Genomic DNA, 27,624 nt, shown 5'->3' with positions numbered 1-27,624 from the left:
GCTGATCTCAGGGTTGGCCGGTGTTGCCTATAATTATGTTGCAAAAATATCAGCAGAGATAGGCTGGCATTGGGGAGACATGTTTTTAAATGTCCACCGGAAGATACTGGCTCCGTCTGTAGACAATAAACATTTTGCAGTAATTCAAGGTGTCTCATGAGCAAGACTAAGGCAACACACAGGCTCCGTGTTCTGACCATTTCAGGACTGTGTCTGTGTTCTGCATACAGGGGGATCGTGGCCAGCAGTTCCACCCAGCTTCAGGCATCGTGGGAAGGTCCTGGGCTGAGAGAAACTTGGGTGTGAACCCAGGACCGTGGGCAAGACACTGAGCTCCTCTTGAGCCTCAGTTTCTCCCTCGGAAGATGGTGAGATCTACTTTGTGATTAGTAGAGATGCTTTTGAAGTTGTAAATGAGGCTATTATGCAAAAGTATAATATACTGTATACTAAAACATATAAACAATAATCAACATACAATAGTCCTCCTTCCATTAAATCTTAACAGCCTTATAATATATTGCCGCTTTGAAGAGTTAGTCCAAGAGCTCAGGCTTGTTATAAAATGCCGATTTCTTAAATGCTCTCACCAAAAAAACAGGGGGTAGAGACAAATGTGTAAAGTAATGAATGTGTTAATTAACTCCATGGGGGAATTCTTTCACAATGTACATTCAATCATCACCTTATACACTTTAAATACCTTATAATTTTGTCAATTATACCTCAATAAAGCTGGGAAAAAAGTCTGATTACTGAGATAGTTAGTGCTCAGCATTCAGTATACGCTACAAATACTGTCACACGTCCCGTGGGGGACATGTCCTGGGCCCAGGGGTTCCCAGAACAGGCTTCCAAGTCGGCCCTGGGTGGGGCCGACATGCGGTCGCTGCTTAAGGTCTGGAGTCGCTGCCCTCTGTCCTCCAAGCTCCAGTCAAATGGAACTCTCTGCAGTTCTCAAAAGAACCAGACTTGCTTCCCTGCTCATCATTCCTACAAGTGGCTCTTTCTTCACCCACTGTCCCACTCCTGTTCTTCCACACTTCCTCCCAGACTTCCCTGAGCCTCAACACTTGGCTCAGTGTCCTTCCCAGCCACCTGTGCCTGTAGCCATCCTTAATTTACACCTATGGTCAGTGTGCTGCACCACCCGGTCGTTGGCCTCCCTCCCTCTCACTTCGACACTGACTAGCACTCTTGGATTTAGTATGTGCTCAGCAACGTCTCCTAATAACCCTCAGAAACAGGTTTTAGTGCAGGCGAGGAAACTGAAGCCCAGAGAGGGTAAATAACTTGCCCAAGGCCCCACGAACATAGCAGCAGAAGAGCTGGGATTTGAACCCGGGCCTGATTTCAAACCCTTTGCAGTCAATTGTAAATTTCTAAGGGCTCATAGGGTCAAGCACAGTGAAGGTATATGTTAAGTATTCAACAAATAGCAGCTATTATTTTGACTCAACCAGATTGTAAGACTCTGAGAGGAAAGAATCTTAACCCCTTGGCATGATGCCCCAGCTGGGGCCACTGCCTCGGCTTCTGGAATACATCCAAACACCACTGGTTGTTTCTTCTGCACTGAAGAGACATCTCATTTCTCGTCACACTTTGGCCCCTTCCCAAGTCTGAGTGAGAAGGAGGTGGGACTACAGAGGGGCCCAAAACATCGAAGCTTTTCGATGACACACACAAGAACCACCAACCAGCTAAATAAACGTCCTCTTTATTTACCAAATATAATTTATCAGTTATGTTGACATTTGTCAATTCAGTTATAGTAACTATAAATAATTCTCTTAAGACACAATTCTGTAACTTTTTAAGGATACGAGAGTAAACCAATGTCGCTCCTTGCAGCCAGGCTGAAGTACATGCAGTCTGTGCAGTCAGGGGAAAAGAAATGAGTCTCCCATGAAAGCCAACTCCACTCTCCTGCCCTCTCGCTCCGAAGCCCTCCTGCTCACACATTCAGGGCTGGGGGCGTGCCTGCCTTCCGGCATTTTTGGCAAGGGAAGATGCTCCAGAGTCTTCTGGGGAAGCCTGGCCAAACTCCAGAGATAAGGAAAGGGTGTGACGGGGGCAGGAGGGACTGGGGACCACAGGGCACAGCCGCAGGGGCAGAGGAGTTGGTGTTGGTGCCTGTACAAAAAGAGCCTGTGTGCAAACACGTTTGGAGGTGGGAGACAAGACACGAGGCCCAAGGAGCCGAAACAAGCCCAGGCTGGTGTTAATGAACTCTGTTGGACACAGCTCCAACTAGGTAACCTCTACGATTCCTTCCAACTCTAAGGTTCTAGACTCCACTAGGTGGCCTGGGTGGAAATGGAGGGAGAGAGGAGACGGAACCTGGAAGTATAGGGCAAGTTCCTGGGACAAGGCATGGTGTTGGTAAGAGACAAGGTCATTTTTTGGCCTTCCCCTGAAGTGGGTCATTTAGGGGACAGAGGGGAGGGTTTCTGGGATGGCTGTAGATAAGACTAGAAAAAACCCTGCATCCAAACACCCAGGTTTGTACATGTGTGAGTGTGGACAGGCTTCCGATCTGTTCAGAGTAACATGTGGGTAAGATACAGAGACTCCAGTGTCCTCCCAGCCTCGTGCTAGGCAGAGAAAAGCAGAGGCAGCTAGCGGATAGCTAGTCTACTAGCTCTGAACCCCCTTCTGGGGGGCTGGTGAGGAGAGGTGGAGGCTGGGGAAGGTGAGGAAGGGTGATTCAGAGAAATAAACACTGGTTGAGCCATGGGGCTGGGGGCTCTAGCTGCAGTCAGCATTTTACAGAGGTGGGGTCTTGGAGGGAGATCCAGAGGCAGAACCTGGCTTGCTGATACAGATGCAAACGCAGCAAGGCATCTGGCACTTTTTCGGCCAGATTCGAAGGAGCATGTGGCCTTCATCTGGGGAATGGGGTGAGGTTGGAGCTGTATTTCCCTTACCACTGGCTAGTCAGTGCCCGGTACAGTACCTAACACATAGGCACTCAGTAACTACTGCTCAGTGAATGTTCCAGACCGTGCCTACAGAAGCCCTCCTCTCGGAGGGGCTGTGAACTTGCTGAATGAGTAAGTGAATGAATGGTGAATATGGGCAGAAGCCGAGAGAGAGGACAACTGACCTCCATGACATGACAGAATGCAGGGTTTCAGGAGGTGACAGTCTAAGGGGACCACATGACCATGTGTCCTCAGGAAAGGCAGCAGCAACGAGACACCCCTGGTTGCCCTCAACCTCCTAACATTCTCCACATACCCATTCCTGTCCCTAACCTCGGAGCCCAATCTGGCAAGCTCTGGGGTAGGTAGTGCTTAGAGACGGTTAGAGATGAAGGTGAACAGAGATGAAGAATTGGTCCTCTGGGCCCAGAGAGAATAGAATAGTTCTTGGCAAACCTATGGGTGAATGTGGGTCAACAAGGAAACCAGGCCACTGTTCATTTCTTCCTGAATGTGACAATCTATTGCAAAAAGATGACTGGGAGGGGTTAGTGGTGCTTACCCGGCAAGTGGGTAAGGGGCATGTGCACAACTCGAAGAGTCAGTGCACCTCACCCTTTCTGAGAGCAGAAGGGCCTTGGTCCAGAGGGCAGAGAACAGGGTTAGGGTTACATGGAGCCAACAGCAGCAGTCTCCTGCTTCCGGCCTTGAAGTTGGTCCTTTTCTAGAAGAAGTGTATGGGTGTGGGGGGGGGTAGTGAAATGTAGCCCTCTGTTCAAGAAGAAAGAAGGGGGGGAGAGAGAGAGAGAAAGAAAACAAAAACACCAGAGCCCACTCAGAAAGGGTTTCTCATTAGGTCCAAGACTAAGTTTGCTAAAGCGTGTCCCCAGATTCCAGACGGAAACCCCTGCCCCAATCCACCTCATCTGGAGGCACCCACCATGAAATTGCACTTGGTGATTGTCTCAAAATCTACTTGTCCTGCTGTCTCAGTCCATCCGTCCTGCCTGAATACTTGCTATACAAACTTGGCTCAATGTATAAAAATTCCCATTGAAAATAATGAGAATTCGGTATCAAGGTGAAGTCCTAAAAAGAGGTGGGGGTATGGAGTGGGTGGAAGAAGGGGAACAGAAGACAAAATTCAAGGAGAAAGTGCAGAGGGTGGGGAGAAGGTTGAGTGACCAGGCTAGTCCCCAACATCCGTGTCTCGGTCCCCAATAAGCCAGAGGACATGGAAGCTGAGTGCTAGGAGCCCTGTGCCAAGCAGGTCCCCCAGAGCTGTCAAGTACGGGATGGAGAAGTTGTCCGGGTCCAGGCCCCGGCCCCACATCCAGTGCACCATCCAGTCTGCGATGTACAGGAGAATCAGCACCTGCAGAGACAGAAGGGTTCAGCCTGCGGCCGGCCCCGCTCCAGGGGAAGCCGGAGGCCACACCATCAGACCCGTTCATGCGTCCCAGGGTTTGGCCTTCCACAGTCCTGATGCGGGGACAGCTCAACTTTCCAAAGGGTGACCTCTCTGTGTTCCTCCACCCAACAACTACCACCTTGAACAGATGACAGGTATAATGCAAGCCCTTTAGAAAGGAAGATGCTGCACTTCTGGGGTCACCCACATCATCATTACATTCTGCTCCCAAATTTACCAAACGAGGGGCTTCCTGACCAAACTTCCCCCTTGCTGCAGGAACTCAGCTCTCTTGTCTCTAATTCTAGGTCATCCTATCCTCGGGTCACTCCAGTTCCTGCGATGGTGGAGCCTGGCTGGGGGTTGGGGCTGAGGTTAGCTTTTCACGGAGGGATTCCTGCTAGGAGTTGAGGGAATAAGGACACCATCCGAGGCTCCTGCCGGTGCAGCTGGCTGAGCAGCAACTGATTAACCAAAGCTGGCTTCCTCCTGACCCTTTCCGTGCTGCTGCTGCTGCGTGCCCCAAGAACGCAAGTGTGATTTAATGTGAGTCCTACCAAAACAGAACTATGAACAAGTCTGCTACACTGAAAGTGGACAGTACATAGCACTTCAGAAGACATTTTGAACTGTGTTGTGCTTTGATTTACCTGTGCCCTTGCATTCCCTCCATTACTAGAAACAGCTAAGAAAGATGTAGGTGAGAACCTTGCTGGTGGGCCCAGGACTAGCAGTGTCAGTGGTGGCTGGGAGCTTGTGTGAATGCAGAGGCTCAGCCACCCACTTCCACCTTCCCCAAATCTCCTAAATCAGAACCTGGGTTTCGACAAGATTCACGCACACTTTTTAAGTTGGAAATGCACCTCATCTAGATGCTATGGGTGAGTGGGCAGACCCGCATCATCTGTATGCTCAGCACCACCCCTGACACGTGGGCCCCCAAAGGACTGCACCTGTGCGAGAATGAAATGGCTGCTAGCAGTAAGGCTCCAACAGTCATCTGGGAGTTGTTACCCTTGACTGCCCTTTGCAAATCCTGTGGTATATTAATCCTGCCCTAAGGAGCACAGAGGCAGGGTCTTGGGGGATAAAGAAGCTAGAACTGATATTTTTAGGCAAATTTGGTTGTTTTCCTGACTTCTTAGCAGGGGGCCGGAAGCTATAGTTCTAGCACCCTTCACATTCCCCTCTGACCAGCACACGGTGGACCCCCACCCCCAGTAACTTCGCACCCTTTCCAGCAGCTTCAGAAGAGCCCCAAATAAAGAACCAGCAGGAGGACTTCCGGACATGCACAGGAAGAGAATGGGAGCTGTCTCGGCACTCAGCCTCCTGAGCAGGCCCTGAACACCCGACTGAGAGGAGGCAGCAACGGGTCAGGAAGAGCTTTTGTGGGGAGTAAGTGCCGAGCTCTGGACCGTCACAGGCCTAAAGAAGACAGCAGAGGTGACGGTGTCCCCCCAGCATGTTTGTCATGGATAATGGAGCTAAGGCTTATCCTTCCCAACGTAGGCCAAGGGCTAACCTCTAGCGACAGACCCTCCTCTTTCCCACCAATGCACTTGCAAGAAGAGAACGTGGTGACCTGGGTAATTGCTTGGAGGAAACAGCATATTGTTGATTGGTTCATTCTCAGCCCTGTCCTTGCCAAGAAGTCCCAACACACCACCTTTCTCAAGGTGGTGGTGAGGGGCTGAAAGGTAAGTGACTGCCAATAGTGGGGACTGGCTAAACAGAATTAGGGCACACATCTGTACCAGAATAGAATGCAGCTGTACAAAACCAGGGTGTTTTTCTCCTTACACATCGATGCGGGATAATCTCTAAGATGAACTGTTATGTGAAAAAAGCAGGACTACCTGTATGTAGAAAAGGAGGAGCCCTGGCTGGTGTGGCTCAGAAGACTGAGTGCCAGCCTGCAAACCAAAGGGTCACTGGTTCGATTCCCAGTCAGGGCACATGCCTGGGTTGTGGGCCAGGCCCCAGCGTGGGGTGTGCGAGAGGCAGCCACACACTGATGTTTCTTTCCCTCTCTTTCTCCCTCCCTCTAAAAATAAATAAAATCTTTAAAAAAACTTAAAAAGGAGGAAAAATACATGTTTGCTTGTATAAATATGAAAGAGTTGGAGGGTAGGTAAGAAATGGATCCACGGATGGCCTGTGAGGAGGAGAACCGGGTGGCTGGGGGGTGGGCAGAAGAGAAGGCCTCTCACTGAGGCTTCACTATGAGCCTTTTAAAACATTTTGAATTGTAATGTGACTGTTATTACTGATCCAAAACACAAATCTACAGACATTTAAAATGTAATGATGAGGGTGCGTGTGGTTGTAAAGGGGGAGTGTGAGGGAGCCGTGTGCTGATGAAATAGTTCTGTCTTGACCACGGTGGTGGTTACCTGCATCTACATGTGATACAACTGCACAAAGCTGTGATACAACTACATGTGATACACACACACACACGAGTGCATGTGCAACTGCTGCGACCTCAGGAAGCCTTGTGGGTTGTATCAGGGTTGGTTTTTTGCTTTTGACCTTGCGCTGTAGTTACGTCAGAGGTTACCCCTGGGGAAAACAGGCGAATAGTACATGGGACCTCTCTGTGTATTTTCTCCCCATTTTCCTGTGAATATACAATTTTCTCAAAACAAAATGTTGATAAATGTAATAATACAACAAGGGAAAGGTGTCACAGTCCTACAGAATGGCAGGGCTGAACCAGACCCTACAGATTATCTAGGGAGCAGTTCTGACCCTCCCCTAAGCTGTGAAACCGTTATCCACAGGGATATCCCAAGGAAGCCCAGCATGCAAAGCAGAGCCAAGTGGAGCTCTGTGGCCAAAACCCACCTGCTCAGTGACCCACAACCACCTGCCTGCAAACCTCTACCCTGGTTCATTCCTCTCAGCTTACAAATATATCACTGGACTCAGAGATGACTCTACCACTGGGGCTAAAGTCACACTGCACGTTAGTGACTCCACTGGAGTCACTGTTCTCCCCAGCCCCTGCCCCGTGTTGACCTGTCATCTAGTCCCACAGATAGAGGTGCAGAGCGTCTGACGGGCCAAGCCTGGGCCGCCCCTCCCATCCCTCCCACCCCTGCAGGGCAGCCCCACCTCGCCGGTGCCCCTGCAGTCCTACCTGGAGCAGTGCCGCTGTCATGTAGAAGACAATGAAGATGAGTGTGAGTGTGGTGTGCCCGGCCTGCATACAGCTGATGGTGTAGAGGAACACCAGGTGTCCTGGGACCACAAGAAGGAAGAGGACTCGGGCCGAGCGAGAATTCACATCTGGAACCGGGGAAGAGAAGGGGTGAAGAGGCATCCTGGCCCCAGAAGCCTTTCAAAGTTGGGAGATACCATGCCATACTCCAGGGTGGCAGACAGCTGCCTGCCTCTAACCTCCGTGGCCTGAGGTGGCCAGCCTCTGGTCATCTCGGGAAGAGAGCTTTCCTGCCTGTGATCTCCCTCACAACAGCTGGTGAGGTCCCGCAGAGAAAAAGGACCTGTGTACCCAGGCCCAGCTGTTTCTTTTCTTTCTTTTTAACCCTATAAATATTTATTTATTTTTATTGCATTTCCCCCATTACCATTTGTCTCCTTTACAATCATCGCCCCTCCCTCTACATTCACCACACTGTGGTCTGTGGGCACGAGTCCTTTCCCTTTTTGGCTTGATCCCTCTGCCCCTTAATGCTCCCCTCTGCAGTGCTGCTGGTCTGCTCTCTATCTATGAGTTGGTCTTTATAGCTTGCTCCTTCAGTTTGCTTGTTAGATTCCACATATGTGTCAAATCACATGGTATTTATCTTTCTCTGACTGGCTTATTTCACTTAGCATAATGTTCTCCAGGTCCATCCACGACGCTATTGCAAAGGGTCAAATTTCTCCTTTTTACAGCCAAGTAGTATTCCATTGTGTAAATGTACCATAGTTGTTTTATCCCCCAGCTGTTCCTTAGTGAAGTTTATTGACTGCTGAGCCCCTCCCTCCAGGGCTGCAATGGACCTAGGAGGCTGGGACTCTGCCATTACCAGGACTGAAGAAGGTGGTGCATGGGCTGGGACAGCGGCGAGGGGCTTGCTCAGAGTTCTCCCCTGGCATTCCATTCATGTGGAGGAAGGTGGAGATGCGGCTGGCCTGCACGGCCACCAGATTGCCCCCAACACCTGCAGAGAGACAAAAGACTTTATACATGGAGGAAGGGATGAGTCGGGAGGGCTTGACCCATTCACTATTCCCTAAGAGAAGAGTGAGACATTAAAAAGAAAGAGGAAGGTACCCCACCCCGCACCACAGGGACTCTCCCAGGCTGCTCCCGTCCTTCCTGCTGTGGAGACGTGGCAGTCAGGACACAGGCAGGCAGATCTGCAGGCTCAGGGGTCCGACTTCTCCAGCAGTGTAGTGCGTGCATGTGCTGTCACACACTACCTGGGGACAAGGCCCTGCACTGCCCCAGCCCCTCTCCAGAGCTCTGAGCAGATCCAGGCACCCAGTGCTCATGCACTGGTCCCAGTAACCAACGCCCGGTAGCAGGTTTGAGCTCTGTGCTCTGTAATCTAGTGCCTTGGCCAGGAACCATGCTTGCAGTTATTGCCATCCCTCCCACCCCTGCCATGTATTCCCTGTGCTGAGCCCTGTGAGGCTGGCTTCTGCAGACTGTATTACCCTGCCCCCCGTGCTACTGTATCTAACTGGGTTTGTTCAACGGGAGGCATCAGCAGGTGATCAGAGAGGGTGGGAGGAGAGACAGGTAAGGTATTTCCTCCATGATCCCTTTCTGCTTTATGGCAGTAGCTTACCCCTGCTGCGGACAGAGAAGGGCTCTCTCCGGGCTTCTGTGACACTGTTTTCTCCCCTGGACCCTTAAGGACTAGGGCTTCCTATTGTGGCCAATCTCTGGGTGCCTTAACGTCTCTGGTTGGTTCTTCTACCCTGCTCCCACTTCTGGGAGCAGACCCTTCATTCAAGTCTTGAACTAACTGAGCAGGATTCTCTTTGCTGCTAGAACGCTGACTGATACAAAGCCTCTTAAATCCTCTTTTCCCGTCTTCTTTCCCCTGGCAGCTGAGACCAAGACCTCACCGTTAATCACAGGTGTGAAGACAGCCATCCCTGCAAAGTTGGGGTCTGAGACAGTCTTGTCCAAGATGAGGCCTCCCACACTACATAGACGCAAAGACAAAATGACATAAAAGCCATTAAAGGGCTCTGTTCCAGTCCCTGGGATGTGAGGGACAGGCCCACCTGACCTTGGGCAGGAAGGGAAGCAAGGTGGCTTCTAGGAGTCTTGTCCTCCAGTCCTGGTATCTTTTATCAGAACCAGCTGCTGCTCATAACTGTCATGGTGCTCCCCAAGCAAGCTGGTGGTGCTCACCTCCCAGGCTGGCTAGAGGAGCCACCAACAGGGTGACTTGCTTGTGAGAATCTGGCTGTTCTGCCTGCTCAGTATTTATTTCCCCTTCTGGTGACAGTGCTGAGCTCTTCCTCAGGGAATGGCCTCTCTCAAACTCAGTCGCTGTGGTTCACGTGACCTTACTCCAATGATGCCTAGGCCCCAAACTCACCTAATCAAAGCATTACATCCCCATGGCCAAAGTGACTGGCTCAGGAATAGTCATGTGACTGAAGAAGAGCCAATGAAATTCTAAAACGGGACTTTGTGAAATTGTTGAAAGATTCTTTCTTACCACTGAAACTAGTAAAAATAGAAAAGTGTAAACCTGGAACTGCAGGCCAGCATGAGGGAAAGCAGAGCCAGGGGATGGAGATACTGGGGCCCGATGATAAAATTTCTGCTCCTGAATCCAGCTGTGCCTTTTTAGTTCCCCATGTCAATATATTCTCATCTTCAATGAAACCAATTTCTGATGGTTTCTGTCACTTGCAATAGAAGGACATGTGACTGATACACTATTGAAGGCATCTCCAGGGTCTGCACTATGCTCCCTATCTTCAGGGCTTAAAAGGGAATCTTTGGCAGGTGGAAAAGGTGGAGGTATGTACCCAAGGCCGGGTCCTACCTGCTGATGGCCATGGCAATGATGACAGGCTCCCAGCCCGAGTACAGCACCTCCCTTGTGGATGGGCTCCGTCGAGCCAGCACCACCCAGACGGGTAGCAGGGCCACGAAGAAGGCACATACCAGGGGGTAGATGTATTGCCAGTTACCTGAGAAGCAGATATCAGAGGGTGGTGAGTACTGTGGCTCCCTGCTCCCAACCTCTCCTCGGCTGAGCCTGCCAACATCCCAACAGATCAACGGCAACACTACACTGAAGGCCTAAAAACATGTGGCCTCATCTGACCCTCACTGTAAGCCCGGGAGATGGGTGGGGACGGCCTTTTCATTCTGTAGAGGAGAAAACCAAGGGAAAGCACCCCAACATTGGCCTCGTAGGGGGTGGAGACCAGATACTAGGTTTCTTGCTCTGATCCCCAGAAATCACCATCTCCCCTCCCCTTCTTTATTTTACAAGCAGATTCCAGCCTTCAGTTACTTTCCTTTACCTTCCCCACCATACCCCTCCAAGGGAAGCAAGAAGCCACAGGACCCAGCAGGAACATACACATTCCTCAAATACATCCCCCTGCCCTGCTGCAAGCGTGAACTTGAGTAAGCGCTTAGCCGCATCTCTCTAAGGCGGGGAGAACCTACAGCTGTGTTCCAAACAAATAACGAATGCATAAGAAATGCTTACACCTTTGCACACACATCACCAGTCTCCTAATCCCACCCAGAGTCCACCGGGACCACACCCTCGATAGCTTCAGCCTCACCCAGCTCCAGGTAGAGTCCCCAGCTGATGCCTGAGAGCAGAGCCAAGGTAATGAGGTCACCTAGGCTGGCAGCAATGGGAGTGGCCACATTGTCTGGGTTGATTCCAATCTTTCGAGAGCCAATGATGACCCCAATCATAATCATACCTGGGGAGGAAGGGGAGAGGCCAGGAAGGGTAAGAACAGACAAAGGGGTGGCAACAAAGGGAGAGACTGGGGGGTACCAGGCCTAGTTGCCATGTCTGGGGCAGCCCTCCCACCTCCCTTGACCCTTCCCTTTCTTCCTTACCCAGTACCAGGGAGGCAATGAAGGCCGTGGCCACGCTGCTGGCACACAGCAGGAAGGCATGAGGGATACTGAAGTGGCCGTCAGGGATCCAGCCAAAGACCACGGCTGCGATGGATGCCAGGAAGCCCACCACCGTGGCCTGTACCTAAGGAGGGCAGTGGTGACTCAGAGAGCCCCAGGAGCAGCGAGCTTCTCAGCCGAGGCCACTGAGCACTAGACAAGACCTTTCCCTGGCCCTCAGCAGTCCCAGGAGGCAGGCTGGGCGGGACTGTCCAGTCCTCCCAAGTTGGAATGATGTCTTTATTTATTTAGTTTCACACCAGACACTAGTACTAGGCAGTGCACCCTGCAGGAGTCTAGCACATGTTACTGGCTGAATGAGTGAGTGTTCATTCCTCTGGGGACTGAGGTGGAGTGCCACAGCGCCTAAGACTTCAGTCTGGGCCTAAAGGGGAAAGATTCCAGTGCAGCACCTGTGAGGCCTCCTGGGGCCAAGGGTGGTCAAGTACACTTCAGCACTGTAGTCTTCTGAGTCTGATCTGTGGGCACATGAGCCCCCTGAAGCACAGGGAGCCAAGAACTGACACAGATGTTGGAGTTTATTGGCTGTTTTCCTGGGAAACCTGGTTACCTCCTAAAGCTGCTTTGGGAGAAGCCAGCTCAGCAGGATGCCAGAGTTCCACTTAGGACCCAGCTGGGGCTGATCTGAGCTTTCAGATTCTGGACAAGGGGGATGCTCAGCCCAACCCCCGGCTCCTGCCCTCTTACCTGGATGAGGGCCATGTTCCCAGTGATCATCCGCCAGAGCTCCTTGGGCGTGTCCATGTGCCCGATGTTGGCCTGGAAGAGGGAGGACAGGGACTGGAACTCCAGGCTGGAAAAGGCCTCAGCTCAGCCCATTAGAACCCCACCTAGATCAGGAGGCAGTGCACATGGCCTCAGACTCTGGGACCAGAACATGAGCCCCCCAGAGGGAAGCAGGACTGGGGGGGCTAGAGTGAGAGGGACAGAGCTCCTTGAGCTCCTGCAGTGGGGTGGGGGCAGCAGGGGGCTCCTAAGGCAGCCTCCTCCTCTTCCCTCCTCTCAGGAGAGCCACTGAGCAAGGGCAGCCCATTCCCGAATGGGCTGCAGTGACCTGATGGGTCCCGAGCTCTGACGCCAGCTTGCTGTCCTAGGAGAGGAAAGACTAGTTGCTGATGGAGAACTACAGCTGCAAGAGTGTCTAGGAAGGAGCGAGGTGGCATGGGAAAGACCAGGAGCGGGGCAGGTTGGGGCAGACTAGGTTGGCTGCCACTTCTTTCTGCTTGCTGCCTTCTCCAGACTTGTGGCCATGTAGGGACATCCCTGCCACCTGGTTCCCCTAGTCTCTTGAGTTTTATTGCCTCATGACTCCCATCCCAGGGCTCTGTATGGGGTTCCACCTCTGAACTGTCATGGCTGACCTAAGTGGTTGTGGGAGGTAAGAACAATGAGCACTCCTCCTCATCTATTCCTTTAAAGCCATAGGGGAAAAGGAATGGGATGGGAAGGGGGCTGGGAAGGCCTGGCTCTGCTCCGGCCCAGCTGCAGAGTAGGGCTGGAGATCAGAGGAGGCCCCCATCTGTGCAGGTGGAGGGACCAGCATGATGTTCGCCTGTCAAAGCTGCACAAATAGTCACGAGGCAGGCTGCAAAACAGGGGGTGGGGCAAGAGTCCAGTTTCTGGGACATCCAGAAACTGAGCCTGGGAACCACTCAGGGCAGGGAGCCCCTGCCAGGAGCAGGACACCCAGCCTGGGATCTCCCTGCACCTGCCCACCCCAGCCCCAGGCTCCAGTCATGAGCAGTTGAGAAAGGCCAGCTGTGCTCTCCTAGCCTGGCTCTGTGCTGCCCCGAGTCCTCTGCACACCCCAGGCCTCCCAGCCAGGACACTCACTGCGGTGGACAGCCTGGATGCCAGGGTCATTTCCAGGTTCCCCTTAAGTCCCAGCAGTGCAGGCACCAGGATGAAGACCTCTGTCACTTTCTGGAAGACTTCCCAATGCTGCAAGGTGAAAACAGATCTCAGGAATTTCAGTGACCCTAGGGGCTGGCTTCAAGGTTGAACAGATAGTCTGGGATCAGGGGCTTGAGGAGGAAATGGAATCAGCAGGGAGTAAGCACACCAGCCACCTTTCCTCCGAGAACCCTGGAACCAAACCAAGCCCATGGAGCGCCAAACGACAGAGCCCCCACTTCCTGCCACCCAGAACAGGGGAGATGTGGAGGGCCTCTTCCGGGGTCAGGATTCCCTAGCCCGACTCTACTTCCTCAGCCTGCTACTTGGAACCAGGTAAAGGAGAACGAACGGTGAGGACCCACACAGCTGAGTCACCCCAGGTAGCTTATCACCCCAAATTCTTTTGAGATTCCCTCTCAAATCGTAATCCCCGATCCCTCTGCCTTTAGTCCATTTTCTCTGTGGCCTCGGCCTTGGGTAGTGTTGTCTCAGCTGTGGAGAGCTGGGCTCCACAGGGCTGAGATTAGTTTGTTTGGTTTCTATCTCTAAGGGTTTTGGGCCTGAGCCATAGCAATTTTCTTTCCAAACAGGGTCTGAATTAAGACTGTGGCCCCTAAACCCAAAATGCTCGTCTGCAAGAGGCTTTTTACTCCTCCTCTGTGCTCTCTCACCCCACATACCTTCCCCAATTTCTGATCTAGGAGAGGCAAGTATACCCCCGCAGAGAGGGCGTGGGGCTGCGGGCAGGAGACGCGGGCGCTGGCCCTGGGCGGCCAGGCCTGGCTTTCCCAGCAGCTCCATCAGCTAACATCCACTAAATGGACTATGGTAGGCCACGTGCTTTCCATGCCCTTCATGTTTCACCCTCTCAACATCCCAGTGAGGCAGGGGCTTTTCGTAACCCCGTTTTGTACATGAGGACACTGAGGTTCAGAGAGCACGATGCTCATTAGTGCTCAGAGGAAAAAGTAGGAGCCAGGATTGGCTATTTGAAAGCTGCTTTAGTTGTAACTGAAACCAAGGACTTGTAGAAAAGGCTAGAATTGCGTCTCCCTCCCTGACCTTGGCAGCAATGTGGGTTCCTTTATTTGTTTTAAGAATGGAAAGCCTTCAGGTTTGGAGAGGGAGGTGGGGCCAGGCGACCAGGCAGAAGCGCTCAGGTCGCAGGTCGCAGGTTGAGGCAAAGCACTGTGATGTTCTGGACTGACAGCCTGTGGCCTCCGGGGGGACAGCACGGGCTGGGGCCTGACGCTGCCTTTCCAACATCCTCCCCGCAAGGGCCGGGGGCAAACTCGGATAAGTACAAGGACCTCAAGCTCCTGGCTATACAATATACAATGAAGGGGCAAGATCAGATGATCTCTAAAGGCAGTTTCTGGAGACGGATGGTGCTGATGGTGGCACAACAGCGTGAGTACTCAACACTACTGACTTTACATTTAAAAGGTGTTAAAATGGTAAATTTTATGCTACGTGTTTTTTTTTTTTTAACCACAATTAACAAAAGATGATTGAGAATATCAGAGGGGAATGGGCCAGGACTAGAGACCAGGGGAGGCTGGACACTGGGGGTCAGTCCTACAAGGCAGGGACCTCCCTTTTCTCCTCAAGAGTTCTGTGTGTGTATGACTAGCAGGGTAGGGGCCCTGCTCTGGGCAAGGGCTCATCTTATTAGGGCTAGAACCCCTGCTTGGGTCCTTGGCCTGGCCCTACAGGTGGAGGGCCTAGGACTCTATTGAGGAAAGACCCTCTCAGAAACCCCCTTCCCTAGCTCCTCTTCCCCAGTAAGAGTTGCTGAGCTTTCGGGAACCCATAGGAAGAGTCAGAGCCTTGCAAAGGCCGAGAGGATCTGAATCCCTTCTCGCCCCCAGGACCCCACAGAGAAGGTGGCCCCAGTGAGCCCCATGTGCCCTGGGGACTGTTACTCTTGGATGCTGGTACACACCGCTGGGGTTCCAGGTCCCTGCAGGCCTGGCCTTGCTCTGCTTTGCCTCCTCCTTCCTCACCTAGACTGGATAAGTAGCTTCAGAGACAGAAGAATCCCCTCTGCTCCCCTCCCCTCAGAGGGTGGTCCACTGTGGGCTTTCAAAGCTCCATTCTGAGCACAGCCTCATAGTCCCTCCTCACTGCAAACCGTGGCTGCCAGCTCTGTGAAAAACTTAGTTTTCCAGGTAGGTATACATACTGCGTAGTGAATACATACTGGCTAAGGGGAAGAGCCAGAAAGATATACTCCAGGTGTATGCAAGTTCCTGAACTGTTTCTAAGGAATACTGCTCGTCTTTCTAACTATTTAAGAAAAAATACATATGATGCTCAGTTAAGCCCTTCTGGCAGCCACCATACGCACATCCCAAGTCCCTGCCCCCCTTTAATTACGCAAGGACCCACAAGGACCTAGAAGGTGTGGGGTTTTAGCAGCACTAAGATGAGAGACAGACAGGTGAGGAGAACAAGCAAGTTCTCTCGATGCACACAGGATGCAGCCTGGAAGCTCACTCAGCCAGAGTCTAGCCCAGCAATGGCAAGTTGGCACTTGGGTCAGAGCAGCCAACTCCTACACACATTCTTTCTTTATCCACAAAACCCTCTCAAAGATGCAGCTCAGGGCATGCGCGCACACACAGAGCTCTGGGAGGAGATGCTGGTGATGCGGAAGCAGGCTGCGAGCAGGGTGGCCCTGAGGTCAGGGGTCCGTAGTCTGTGGCAGGGGCAGACAGTGTGTCCCTTCCTGCTTTGGCCTAATTCAGACCCATCTTGTTCATCCTGCCTGGAAGTGCCTGCCCCTGAAGTCGAACCTGCCAGTCCTGCCAGCCAAACCTCACTCACACCTTCCTGCTCTGCTGGGGATGAGAAAGGGGGAGGTCCAGGAGGCAGGGCTCCCCTGGGGGGCGGGATGAGGAGGTGTATCTACACATTTCCGTGCTTCTTAAAAATGCAGCCCCTTTTCCAGTTCTTCCTTAAGGGGGTGGGGGCTCACTGGCCCCTGAAGTTCTGGGGGTGAGGGATGAGACCGCCCACCTTCACTCAGAAATAATCCCATGCTTTCCATGCCCTTTCCCAGAGCCATCATCTCAGCGATCCTGCCAGAACCTCCTCTTTGTCCTTCCACTTCTTACTGACTCCAGCCTCATACATGGACTTCTGACTGCCTTCAACTGCTCTGTGTCCCGAACTTCTTCCCTTCTGGGAGGGTAGCAATGGGGAACAAAGGAAGTCACAGGCAGGAAGAGTTGCAGTCAATACTTTGAGCCTGAAATCTGCAGACATAAGTTCTAAGTACAGACTGTGGGAGGACTTGGGAAGTGAGACTGGAGTTGACCTTCCAGATCAGATTAGGGTAAGCCCTGTCTTCACCTATCTGAGCCTCCCTCCCTCCCCAACCCTGAAGGTGTCCTCTAGTTGTCCCAGGAAAGGGCCTCAGGGCAATGCCAGGACACAGAGCCTGTACAAAGTGTGAGAAAGTGGTGGTCAAGTGAGACGGGACCTGAGTGTCTTGCCCAGGAATGCCCCAGACACGAAAGCAGGCCAGACGAGAGAGAGAATGCCTCTTTCCCAATCCGCTTTCCCAAGCTCATGCTTGCTATCTACTTTCATCTTTGTAGGTGCTCCCACATACAGAGTAGGAAGGAAAGCCAGGGAAGGAGGTGGTTGGGGAAGGCGGTCTACTTTCCTTGGGATCCTCAGCAGATGAGCAGTGAGTTAAAATAAGGACCTAGGAATCCCACCTGTCTCAGCACAGCTGGGAACTCCAGTGAATGTGCACATACCACCTTCTGCCACCCCCATCCCTCAGAAGGCTGACAAAATAAGGCCCTGCAGCAGCCAGGACTATAGTCGAACCCCTTCTGTCCCAACACCGGGCCCAACCCTGCTTTTCCTCCCAAACGAGACTGTAGGAACTTTCAGCCACCGTGGGGAAACTAGAAACTAGAGTGGGTCACAGTCCATTTACCCTTTTCCTACTTTGGGTCAGTAGGCCAGCCCCTCACGTCCCAGCAGAGCTGGCTGTACACAGTGAGTAGAGGGCAGGTAAGAGGAGATAAAAAAAAAAGTGGGCTTTCCAGGAAGAGACTGGGTCCTCTGCAGTGGATGATAAAGATTGGGGGCCCTGAGCCAACGAAGCATCTGCACCAACATGGACTTCTGCTCAGCTGCCTTGGAACACTGCGGACACTCTACAGCCGCCTCCTCCGGACGGCCCGGGTCTCTGCAGCACTCCCAGACTCTGCCCTCTGAAGGCCGTCTCAGCTCGTGGAAGGGGAATGCAGGCGGGAATCCTTAGAAATCATCCTGCTCTTCCTGAATCTGAGATTGTCAGTTGCCCCTTCTGTTCCCCTGGGTACAGAGTAAAGTCCCCCTTTGGTCCCATGCCCTGTTCTTTTTGCACCCGCTCTCTCCCATGATATCGCTGCAGCTTTCTGCAGGGCCTGTTCCAGCCCGGCTGTGGCAGGGCGGCTGGGGGAGGGGGACAAAGACAATCAAACCATTGTCACCCATACCGACTGGACCTAATTCTGCAGTGAGCTCAGGTGCCACACCAAGGACAAATACTGGCCCTCTGTGGGTACACTGGGCAGGCTCCAAAGGTTCCCTACCTAGGTTTCTCAATGTCTCGGGCTTGTGGGGGTGGCAGGGTGTGGGGCAAGATGTCAGAGCTTTTTCCAGCTGTAGAGTTCTCAGGGTGTGTAGGATAGGAAGGCAGAGGGCCCTCTAAGAACTTTTGTTCCTGCTCACTGTAGAATCTAACTCCAACTGTTCCAGATTTCAGTTCACCCTGCTCAGGGGAAGACAAAGAGAACAGACTCCTCCCGGAATCTTTAACCATCTGGTGAATCGTGGCCATGGTGAAGGCCACAGAGGTTAACGGTGCAGGCAGGCTCTGAATCGGAGGACTGAGAACGAGTTACCTGACTGCTCCAAGTCACAGGCTCCCTACCCACAAAGTGGAGATGATTATGGCTCTGGCACAGCAGCCTGGCATGTGCGCCTCATACCAGAGTCATCCAGAAAATAAAACCACCCTCTCTGAGTTCCCCACTGGACCCTGGTTCTGTACCCCTTTGTAGACAGCAAACCAGAGCTCAAAAACTCTACACATGAGAGCTAAGGCCGCAGGTAAGGAATAGAAGCGGCGGAGAAACTGCTACCCGAGTCTCATTTCTCCTTCTCCCACTACCCCCCACTCACTGCCCAAGGAGGAGAGGCAGCCGCTGGGTGAGAGGAATCCAGAGCTCGAGCTGCCCTCCTCAGCTCCAAGCTGGCTTCCTCACCTGGATGAGGAACAGTCCTCAGGGTAACAGGTTACAGGGGAGAGGAGGCAGTAGGGGGCACTTTGGCATGACAGAAACAACACCCTCATTAGCAACCGAAGGTGCACGGTTCCCGAAGGACTCACGTCAAAGAAGGACCAACTACCCCCAGCTCCCTGGGACATGAGCACGGGGAGGCCCACCAGCAGGACTCTGCATCACCACATGCACGATTTGTGGGGCTGGACTAGCACAGGGGATGCTGAGCTCTACATCCCCCTGAGGTTCATGGCCAGGGACGCACTGAGGGGTCCTAAAGATCTCCCCCGGCCTAGGTATCTCTCTGAGTACCTAGGACAGAGCCCAGCACTCAGCAGGAATTCGATACCTGCTAATGATTCACTTCGATGCAGTATCTTCAGAAAGCACTGTGTGCCTTATTGTGCTTCAAAAACTGTTGTCTAGCAGGAAGACTTTAACTATCTCTCGGACCTGCATTTGGGTACGTGCTAACACACAATGTGCTAACATAGCACGTCCCTGGCTCTTATCTTCCAGAATTTATCGATTCTTATCCTTAATTCTATTCTTATCCTTAATTCTATCCAATAGCCTCAAAAGAGAACTCTTTGCCCGAGGCGGGTTCATGAAGACAGTTGCGGAGCCAAGAGGCCAGTTCTATCCAGGCCTTGGTTACATTTTGTTCCCATTTATGTCACATAATCAGCACTTCTAGGTCTTATCACACCACCCCACCCAACCCCCCAAGGCATGCATCAGACAGCATGTACCCATCCCCATTCCCGGAGGAGAGCGGGCCAAGGTTACAAGCAGATTAGCAACCCAAAATGCCTTTAAAAACCTTCCCGCTTAATCTGAGACCCTCCTGGCAGCCAGACAAATTCCTGCCCAGCAGGGAGATGGAGAGGAGACTTGAAACTGAGCTTTCTGCTCTGGGTATCCTTGAAACCTCAAGTGAAGGCAAAAGAAGAGACCCATCTAAATGTCTCCTACTGAGCTGGCTTAGGAGGAATGACTGGAGGAATGGCAGGCGACAGCCCCACTCCATCCCTCCTCTTCCAAGCCTGAGCCCTGGGGCCTATTCTGCTTCTGTTAAGCAATACTGCCCTGACCACTTCTCCAGGGCTGCTGGGTCTCCTTGAGACTTTTGTAGTAAATAACCAAACCAAGAAGAAACTGAGGACATGATCCAAAGGGAAACAGTATTCCTGGAAGCTGCAGCTGCTTCTGCCGGGGAGGTGGAGAAAGCTCTGTCAGGAGGAAAGGTGGCCCCAAGGCTCAGTCAGAACTGCCCTTCGCAGGTCCTACCTGAACGATGTCCAGCACCATGCCTGCAGCCACAGTCCCAAAGCCTGCCAGGAGGAAGGGGAACAGCACTTGCAGCCCGATGGAAAAGGAGGTCTCCTTGAGCGGGGAGGGCGGTGCGGGGCCACGATCCGTGCTGACGTCGTCACTTTCATTGCTCTGGCTCCCGTTCTCCAGCAGGGCATCCTCCTCCCGAACCCCCTTGGCGTTGGCCCGAGACTCAATCGCCGCCGCCACCACCTCTACCCCAGCCCCATCAGGCCCCAGGAACTCGGAGGTCCCAGCCAAGGGCTCTCGCCCAGGGCCATCTGAAGAGCAGGGTGAAACAGCAGGGCCAGTCCCGTTCAGCTGGTGGATGTCCTTTGGCTCTGACTTAGAGGACATGACGGGAAGGGAAGATGGAAAGGGGGAAACTTTTTTCTCCCTCTCTCTCTCTCTCTCTCTCTCTCTCTCGTTTTCTTTCTCTCTCCCTCTCTAACTCGGGAAAGAACTTAGTCTTGGGGTGAACCAAGGTTTGGGTGCCGAGGGACCTCTTCCCACGGCTCTCTGCTCATACCAGGCGCTGCAAAAACTGATCTACCAACAGGCAGCCCCATCAAGCACTGAAACTACAAGCTGGAGAAAACCAGAAACTCTTCACTAGACCCAGCAGCCAGCCCCTAGGGGTGCAGATGCCTGATTTCTGTCGTCCAGTGCTGGGCCGGGGGAAAATTAATCTGACCGCTTATCTTCTTTGGTTCTCAGCAGCAGGCTTCTCAGAGCAGGGACATCCAGACTGGAAGAGCCCAGCCAAGTCTGGGGTACCCTCTGAGGTGGCCCTTCTTTCATGAAAAGTAGCTTGAGTTCAAATCTTTCAGAAGGCAGACTGGGCCTAGAGCTGTGGCTTCTTCCCACACCTCTGGCTGGGATCCTTAAGCTCCCCACAGCTTGTCAGGCTCTGCTGGTCCTGGGGCACCGTCTGTTGTCTTTCACCTTTCTTCTGGAGATTTCCTTCCTTCCTGGGAAGACCCTGAAGCTCCCCAAATCCCTGCTCCTTCAAGTCACGAGAATCTGTGTGGAACACCTTATGTGGGAAGGAGACAAGAGGAAGAGAGTGTTGTGATACAGCAAAAGACAGACCATATTGGGAGGCATAAAAGTGGGCATGAGCCAGGCATGAAGAGTTTGTCCTTTTCACTGAAATTACCATCCTTGCACCGCATCATCTGGAGGCCTAGCGGGCACTATGCCCACAGTCCTTAAAATCAGCACCACCCCACCCCGCAGGGATCGAGGCAGTGGCAGCAGCTGGGGTGGGGAAGATGCTGTGCAGGAGACCTGACACTTTCTTTTCAGCAACTGGGGGTGGGCAGGGATGTCTTGGGGATACACCTTCTTAAATGTCCATTAGGAACCCAGGATTATTTAGATGCGGTCTCCCAGGCACACCACTGTACAACGTGATTGTTTACAGTCCCAAGACAGCCACACCAGGCAATTAAACAGGGAGAAATCTGATCACTGAGTGAAGGTCCCCAGACCCCCCAAGTGCCCTAGCCCCTGAGAAAAAATAAATAGGAGGACTCCCAGGGCAACAAGGCAAGCCTGCCAGACCAAGGCCAGAAGCCAGAGTCCTACCCACTCCTGCCCTTGAGAGTCAACAGTGTTACAAAAAGCTCAGACGCTGACTTGGATCCAGGCCTCTGTCTCTACTTCTCTCCTCCTGGTCGGGGCCCTGTGAGCTTGTCAGATAGGACAAGGGCGTTATCTCGCTTGGAGGAGAGAGAGGTAAAACTACTGGTTATTATGCACACATTTCAGTTCCCACGTTCCCCCTGTTCCCCAGGTTACTGAGAGTTGGATATACTAAAATTCTTTAAAAACAAATACCCCAAAAGCACCAATTAAAAAAATTAAAGCAAAGCAACATAAGCCAAAATGCACTTGCTCCCAAGTACATGTCTCTTTAGCTGTAATGATCCAGCATTTCTTTGCCTAAAGGACCCCCCAGGCCTTGATCCCACCCTATTCCATGTCACCAGAACAACTCTGACAAAATTAAAAAATAACTTTAAAAGGAATTCCCCAAGGTAAGATGACTAGGTCCTTCACTATTCCCAACACACACAGTTAGTCAACTCCAGTTTGGGAAAGGGTGGGTCCAACTCCAGGAACTGGCCCATGGACTCAGGTCACCAGGATCCCCTCTTCCAGTCGCCTTTAACCTAGTCCTGCGGTTCTTTCAAAGACACTCACTGGAGATCCAGGAGGAAGCCTCTGAGCAGGAGGGAGTCCGCCGCTCCTGTGCCAGGAAAGTTTCTGAGTCTGCTAAAACTTGACCCTCCCTCTTCCTCCTGTCTTCCACGCAGGCCACCTACCCTGAAAGGGGACTGGCAGGAAGAAAAGCCAGTCCCTTACACCACTCCTTCCAGTAAAGAGACTTCGGACAGGCCTAAGGCCGTGGGGTAAAAGAAGCAAAACGCAACCAGGGTGCCCTGAGGAGGGGACACAAAGATCCATTTTACTATCTCCAAACCAACGGTGGGGAAGAAGTAAATGGGTGTCCTCCTTTGCCTCTCCTAGATTCAGACTCAACAAATGCGCTGCGCGCCAGGACTCCCGCCCTCCACCCCTGCCGCGCACCCCAACGGGACTGACCTGCCCCTCGCTTAGGAGGAAGGGGGGCGCCTGGCGAGTGGCAGCAGGGGCCCGTGGTCTTGGGGGGTGCAGGGTTCCCCCTCTTCTCATCACTCCTCTTCCTCGCCAGTCTTCCTCGGCCCTCAGCGTGCCCCCTCCCCCACACCCCCAACCAAGGCAAGCGTCCAGCCACGACCCCCGGCTCGCTACATTTCGCCTCTGCGTTACAGCGAGGCCGCTGCTCCGCTTCCACAAGAGGAAAGTGGCTGGGAGGGTTGGATACACTGCCTTGGGCCGGGGCGGGGGCACAAGGGACTGTGGGGCCGAGCTCGCTCGCCCCCAATCGCTTTTGGCCCGCGGACTTGGGCCTGACTGGTTGGCTGCTAGTGGCAAACGAGATCTGGGGCAGAGTGGGTGGCACCCCCTCTCCATCAAAAATAGATTCCGGATGGACAGTGCAGCAACCAATCGGAGGTGAAGAAGGGGGCGGGCTCCGCCTCGTCCGGCCCCTTTCTTAGCTTTGTGCGGAGGGGCGGGGCATCGGGGAAACCCGGTGCGCGGGGTGACGGGAACTGGGAGCCCGAGGTGCCCCCACGCGGAGCTCGCGCCGGTCCCAGTGCCCCTCGGCCGCGGCCTGGGTTCCCGCTGCCTGGCGGTCATCACGCTGTACTGTTTCCCTCGGGCCCACCCACGCCATCCGGAGCCTCCCTCGCCCGCCAGTGAACCAGTGCGCGACCTTTCTGGCATTCTGAGTGTTTCCTTGAGCCTTTGGCCTTCGGGAAGACTGGGAAACTACCCTGTGGAGCTCTCGGGCTCCTTCCCCGTGCTCCATACACGGAAAGAACCGTCCCTACCTTGCTTGTTCTTGGTCACGGCTCCTCTCCAGCTGCTTTGTCACCTCGTGCTTCCGCCACATCTCGCGTTCCTCTAAGCAGATGGCTCAGCTCGAACGGAACCGGCCTTAAAAAGGCCAGGCCTTGAAAAGGGTGGGGATGGGCGGAGGGGAGGGAAAATATGTCAGATTCTCGGCTGCGGTCCCACACACACCACCTGAGGTCGGGGCGGAGTGAAGCCGGCTTCCTTTGACCCTCTGAACCTGGTGGCAGCATGGAGAGAGATGTCTCCATCTCGGGCTAAACGAAATCCAACTTTCCCTGACGCACCTTGTGGGATCAAAGAGGGGTGTTCCCATCTAGCCTTTTGCCACTTCCTCCCTGGGGTATCTCCACCTCTTCAACACAAACTCAGTACTGCTTCTCTTTGGGATGTTGTTGTGCAGGGGGTGTGACCTCTCCCACAAAGGAACCGCCACCCTCGAGTTTTCCCTTCTATCGGTGGAACCTGTGACCAGTGGTTCCTTCCTGTCCTTTTCCTCCCGGAAAGTGGCTCAGGGGGGCATTCAAGCGTGACTTCAGACCCCTGGATTGGGTTTGGAGTAGAGATGTGCCTCGGGGGAGGAGAGCACAGTGCTGGGCATGAAGCTTTTGGCTTGCTTTTTAGAAAGAGAGGGGGCGGGGGGGGGGGAGAGTAGGAGAACACAGCAACCAGGTACTTCCTTTGGACAAGGATGACAACACAAACATCCTGGTCCCTACCTCCCACTCCAGTCTTCAGGATTATTCTAGTTGAGCTGCTGGGACATTTGCATGAGAGGCCTGCAATCTCACAGTACCTATTCTCAGGACCCCAGTTTAAGCTCCCAACGTTGGGTTTCTCGGCCTGGAGATAGAAGTAGCTGCTCAGAAACAGTGGGTTTTACCCCAGAGGATCTACTTTAGAGGCTGTAAGGTTGGGTATGGAATTAAGAATGATGTACCTGGAGACTTTAGAGTTGGGGCTGGGGACAATTACTGCCCGGCTCCCCTAAACAGTCCTCATGCCCCCTCTTAATCTTGCTACAGCTCAGCCACCTCTATGGAAATCTTGATCTCCGTCCTATTTCTTTCCCACCTTCCTTTTCCGCCCCCTCAACTGAAAACGGCTCTCCTCTCCTGTGGGTTTTTTAAAAAATTAATTGAAGTTACACCAGACTGGGGAAAGTGCAAAGCCTCAGTGTGCAGGTCAACGAGTTGTGAACACATACGTGTAACTGCCGCCCGGAGCAAGAACTGGATCATCACTGGCAGCTGAGAAGCGCCCCCCCATAACCCCTCCCAGTCACTGCCCCACCCTCTCTCCCTCTCTAACTCTACAGATCGGTTTTGTGTGCTTTTGAATTTTATGTAAATAAAACATTAGGTATCATTTTGTGTCTGGCTTCTCACACAATATTATATTGATGAAATTAATGCATAATGTGATACGGTCAGCTTATTCATTTTCATTGCTGTGCATGTCATTAAATGGATATACCACAATTTACTCATCTATTACTCTGTTGATGGACATTTGGGTTGTTCCCAGTTTGGAATTCTTATGAATAATGCTGCTATATCGGTTTTGTTTGTGTCCTTTGGTATACTTATGTTCATGTTTCTGTTACGATACATACCTAGGAGCAGAATTGCTGGGTCATCAAGTAGGCATATATTTAAGTGTTAGTATATCTATCAAATAATTTTCCAAAGTGCTCATGTTAATTTACACTCCTGCCAGCAGTATCTTAGAGTTTTAATTGCTCCACATCTTCATCAACACTGTACTGTCAAGCTAAAAAGATTTCAACTCTTTAGCTATTCGGGTATCTATATAGTGGTATTTCACTGAGGTTTAAATTTATATTTCTCTGATAACCAATGAGGTTAAACACAGTTTCATATATTTATTTGCTACTTGGATATCTGTTCAAGTATTTTATCTGCTTTGGGGGGCAGTTTTCTCTTAGGCTTTCTGTCTGTTTTGTAGGAGTTCTTCCTCTATTTCAAATATGAGTCCTTTGTTGGTTATAGGTATTGCAGATATTTCTATATGTGTATAAATACAGAAGACCTCAGTTTTTTAGGTCTTCTGAAGCCTCAGGGCCACTGGGACAAGACTTTATGCTTTATGTCTATTTTGATCACTAGTGTATTCCCAGTTCTTGGCACTTAGTAGGTGCTCAATAGGTGCATTGAATACATGAGATGGATGAGATTCATCTAGGTAGTTTGCCATGTGTTCTGCTGAGTCCTAGGGTCAAACAGCAAGAGGAGCTGGAGGGAGCAGATTTCCTTCCAGCCCAGACAACTGTGGCCTTGGGAAAGGGGAGGACACCCAGCTCTTCCCTTCCGAAAAAGCAGAAATAGCAGGTAGCAAGCCAGCCAGATGCTTCTGAAGGAGAGACTCGGGGTGGAGGACACTGTGGTGTAGAGGAGAGAGTGAGGGTGAGCATCACAGTGCACCTCCAAAGTTTACGTAGGTCACCCTTCTTCCTCAAGACAGGCCCACTATTAAAGCTTATCAGCCAAGAGCTCTTCTACCCCCAGAAACACTTTTCTCTCCTCTTTTTTGTGGTGCCTTGGAGGTGGTTGGCTGCTTCAGGGTGTAGCTGAATATTTCTTTCCCAGCTACTGGCTGCCAGAAACTAATTGAAGTGGATGAGGAATATAAACCTCATACCTTTTATCGGAAATGTGTGAACACAGAAGTTGCGGCTGATGCTCCGGGTGCAGAATGGAAGGTTTATAGGATCTATATCAGTGGTGGGAATGGCAAGCAAGGTTTCCCCATGAAGCAGGGTGTCTTGCCTCACGGCCTTGCCTGCCAGCTGCAGAGTAAGGGGCATTCCTGCTATAGATGAAGGTGAATTGGAGAGAGAAAGAGCAAATCTGTTTGGGATTGCATGGTGGATGCCAGTCTCAGTGTTCTCAACTTGGTCATTGTAAAAAATAAGGGGAAAAATATTCACTGCCACTACCGCGCCTTGTTGCCTAGGGCCCAAAAGAGCTAGCAGAGTGTGCAGACTTTTCATTCTCTCTAAAGATGATGTGTGCCAATAAGTTGTGGGGAAGTCCCCAAATAAAAAAAGTAAGAAAGCTAGGACCAAAGCACCCGAGATTCAGTGTCTTATTACTCCACATGTCCTGCAACATAAACATCGGCATATTGCTCTGAAGAAACAAGGCTGCAGAATAGGCTACACTTTTGGCTGAAAGAATGAAGGAGACCAAAGAAAATGGCCAGGAACAGATTGCCGAGAGACGTGGGCTGTCCTCCCTGAAAGCTTCCACCTCTAGGTCTCAGTCCAGTCGGAAATGAGCTATTTTCAGAGTTCTAAATAAATAAGAACAAACATAAAAATAAAACAAACAAACAAACCAAAACACCACTTTTCCCTCTCCAAAAGAGGTGACTTGTTGCAGGATCTGGTTCCTACCTCTCCATCGGAAATCCTTTTTTTCTTTAAACCAGATCTGGCTTTAACTTCTCCATGATCTATAATGTCCATCCTGAAGATGGAAGACCATTAGGTCACTGCGAAGAAGTCTTTTCCCCGACCCGTTGCATTCCACAGCACTTTTCTGTTGCTGTCTTCCCCTCCAGGGTCCTCTCCTCCTCCTTTCAGCCATAGCTGGTACCACATCAGGCCAGAAGTCTCAGACTGTCCTTCACTACAATAGGAGAGAGATTTCCCACTTGCAACACACTAACAAACTCACAGCACCCTCTCTCTGGGTCCTCCAGAAGACGACAAGGCCAGCAGCAGCTCCACGATGACCTATGTAGGGTCAGCTATCTAGAGTAGCAGTCTAGATGACGTGTCATGAAATGACACAGTGTTTTCACTTAGAATCTAAGATTATCCGTGGAGAGGTGGGACATTTGGGGCCAGGGGGAGGTGTTGATCACTGCCAGAGGCCTGTGGAGAAGCCTGTGAGGGAAGCACCTCCATGGGGCAGACTTCTTCATTCTTGGATTGGCACTTTTCCTAATATATGGCTTATTTAGCCTCTACTCGGAGGTCCTTCGGGCCCCCCGGCCTTCCTTCAGAGACAGCTGCTGTCTACCAATGGCTTCTCCATGGACCGACTGGATACTTATCCTGAAACACAAGTGTCTAGAGCCCTGTAAATCCTGGGTCCCCTAACTAGTATGGTATAGTCATAAGACTAGCCTGATATGGCT

At 52.0% G+C, this 27,624-nt stretch overlaps 1 protein-coding gene and 1 pseudogene across 1 annotated transcript; one reads left to right on the top strand and one right to left on the bottom strand.

Moving 5' to 3' along the window:
• Window positions 1–1,704: 1,704 nt before the first annotated feature.
• On the bottom strand, window positions 1,705–22,998 carry SLC41A1 (solute carrier family 41 member 1). The gene is made up of 11 exons (XM_037155337.2): window positions 22,603–22,998; window positions 19,969–21,028; window positions 13,325–13,432; window positions 12,179–12,250; window positions 11,411–11,555; window positions 11,122–11,268; window positions 10,365–10,512; window positions 9,427–9,506; window positions 8,376–8,510; window positions 7,484–7,632; window positions 1,705–4,302 (listed from the first exon to the last, which is right to left on the bottom strand). The coding sequence occupies exons 2-11, from the start codon at window positions 20,347–20,349 to the stop codon at window positions 4,117–4,119; spliced, it is 1,551 nt and encodes a 516-aa protein (XP_037011232.1). The 5' UTR covers window positions 20,350–21,028; window positions 22,603–22,998; the 3' UTR covers window positions 1,705–4,116.
• LOC119056806 (40S ribosomal protein S6-like) lies at window positions 21,191–26,757 on the top strand (annotated as a pseudogene).
• Window positions 26,758–27,624: the final 867 nt, after the last annotated feature.

Source organism: Artibeus jamaicensis, unplaced genomic scaffold (genome assembly GCF_021234435.1).
Source record: "Artibeus jamaicensis isolate MK-2021 breed Jamaican fruit bat unplaced genomic scaffold, CSHL_Jam_final contig_475, whole genome shotgun sequence".
NCBI classification, from domain to species: Eukaryota; Metazoa; Chordata; class Mammalia; order Chiroptera; family Phyllostomidae; genus Artibeus; species Artibeus jamaicensis.
Note: the sequence above shows the minus strand (reverse complement) of the source record. Positions and strands in the feature narration are given on the sequence as shown.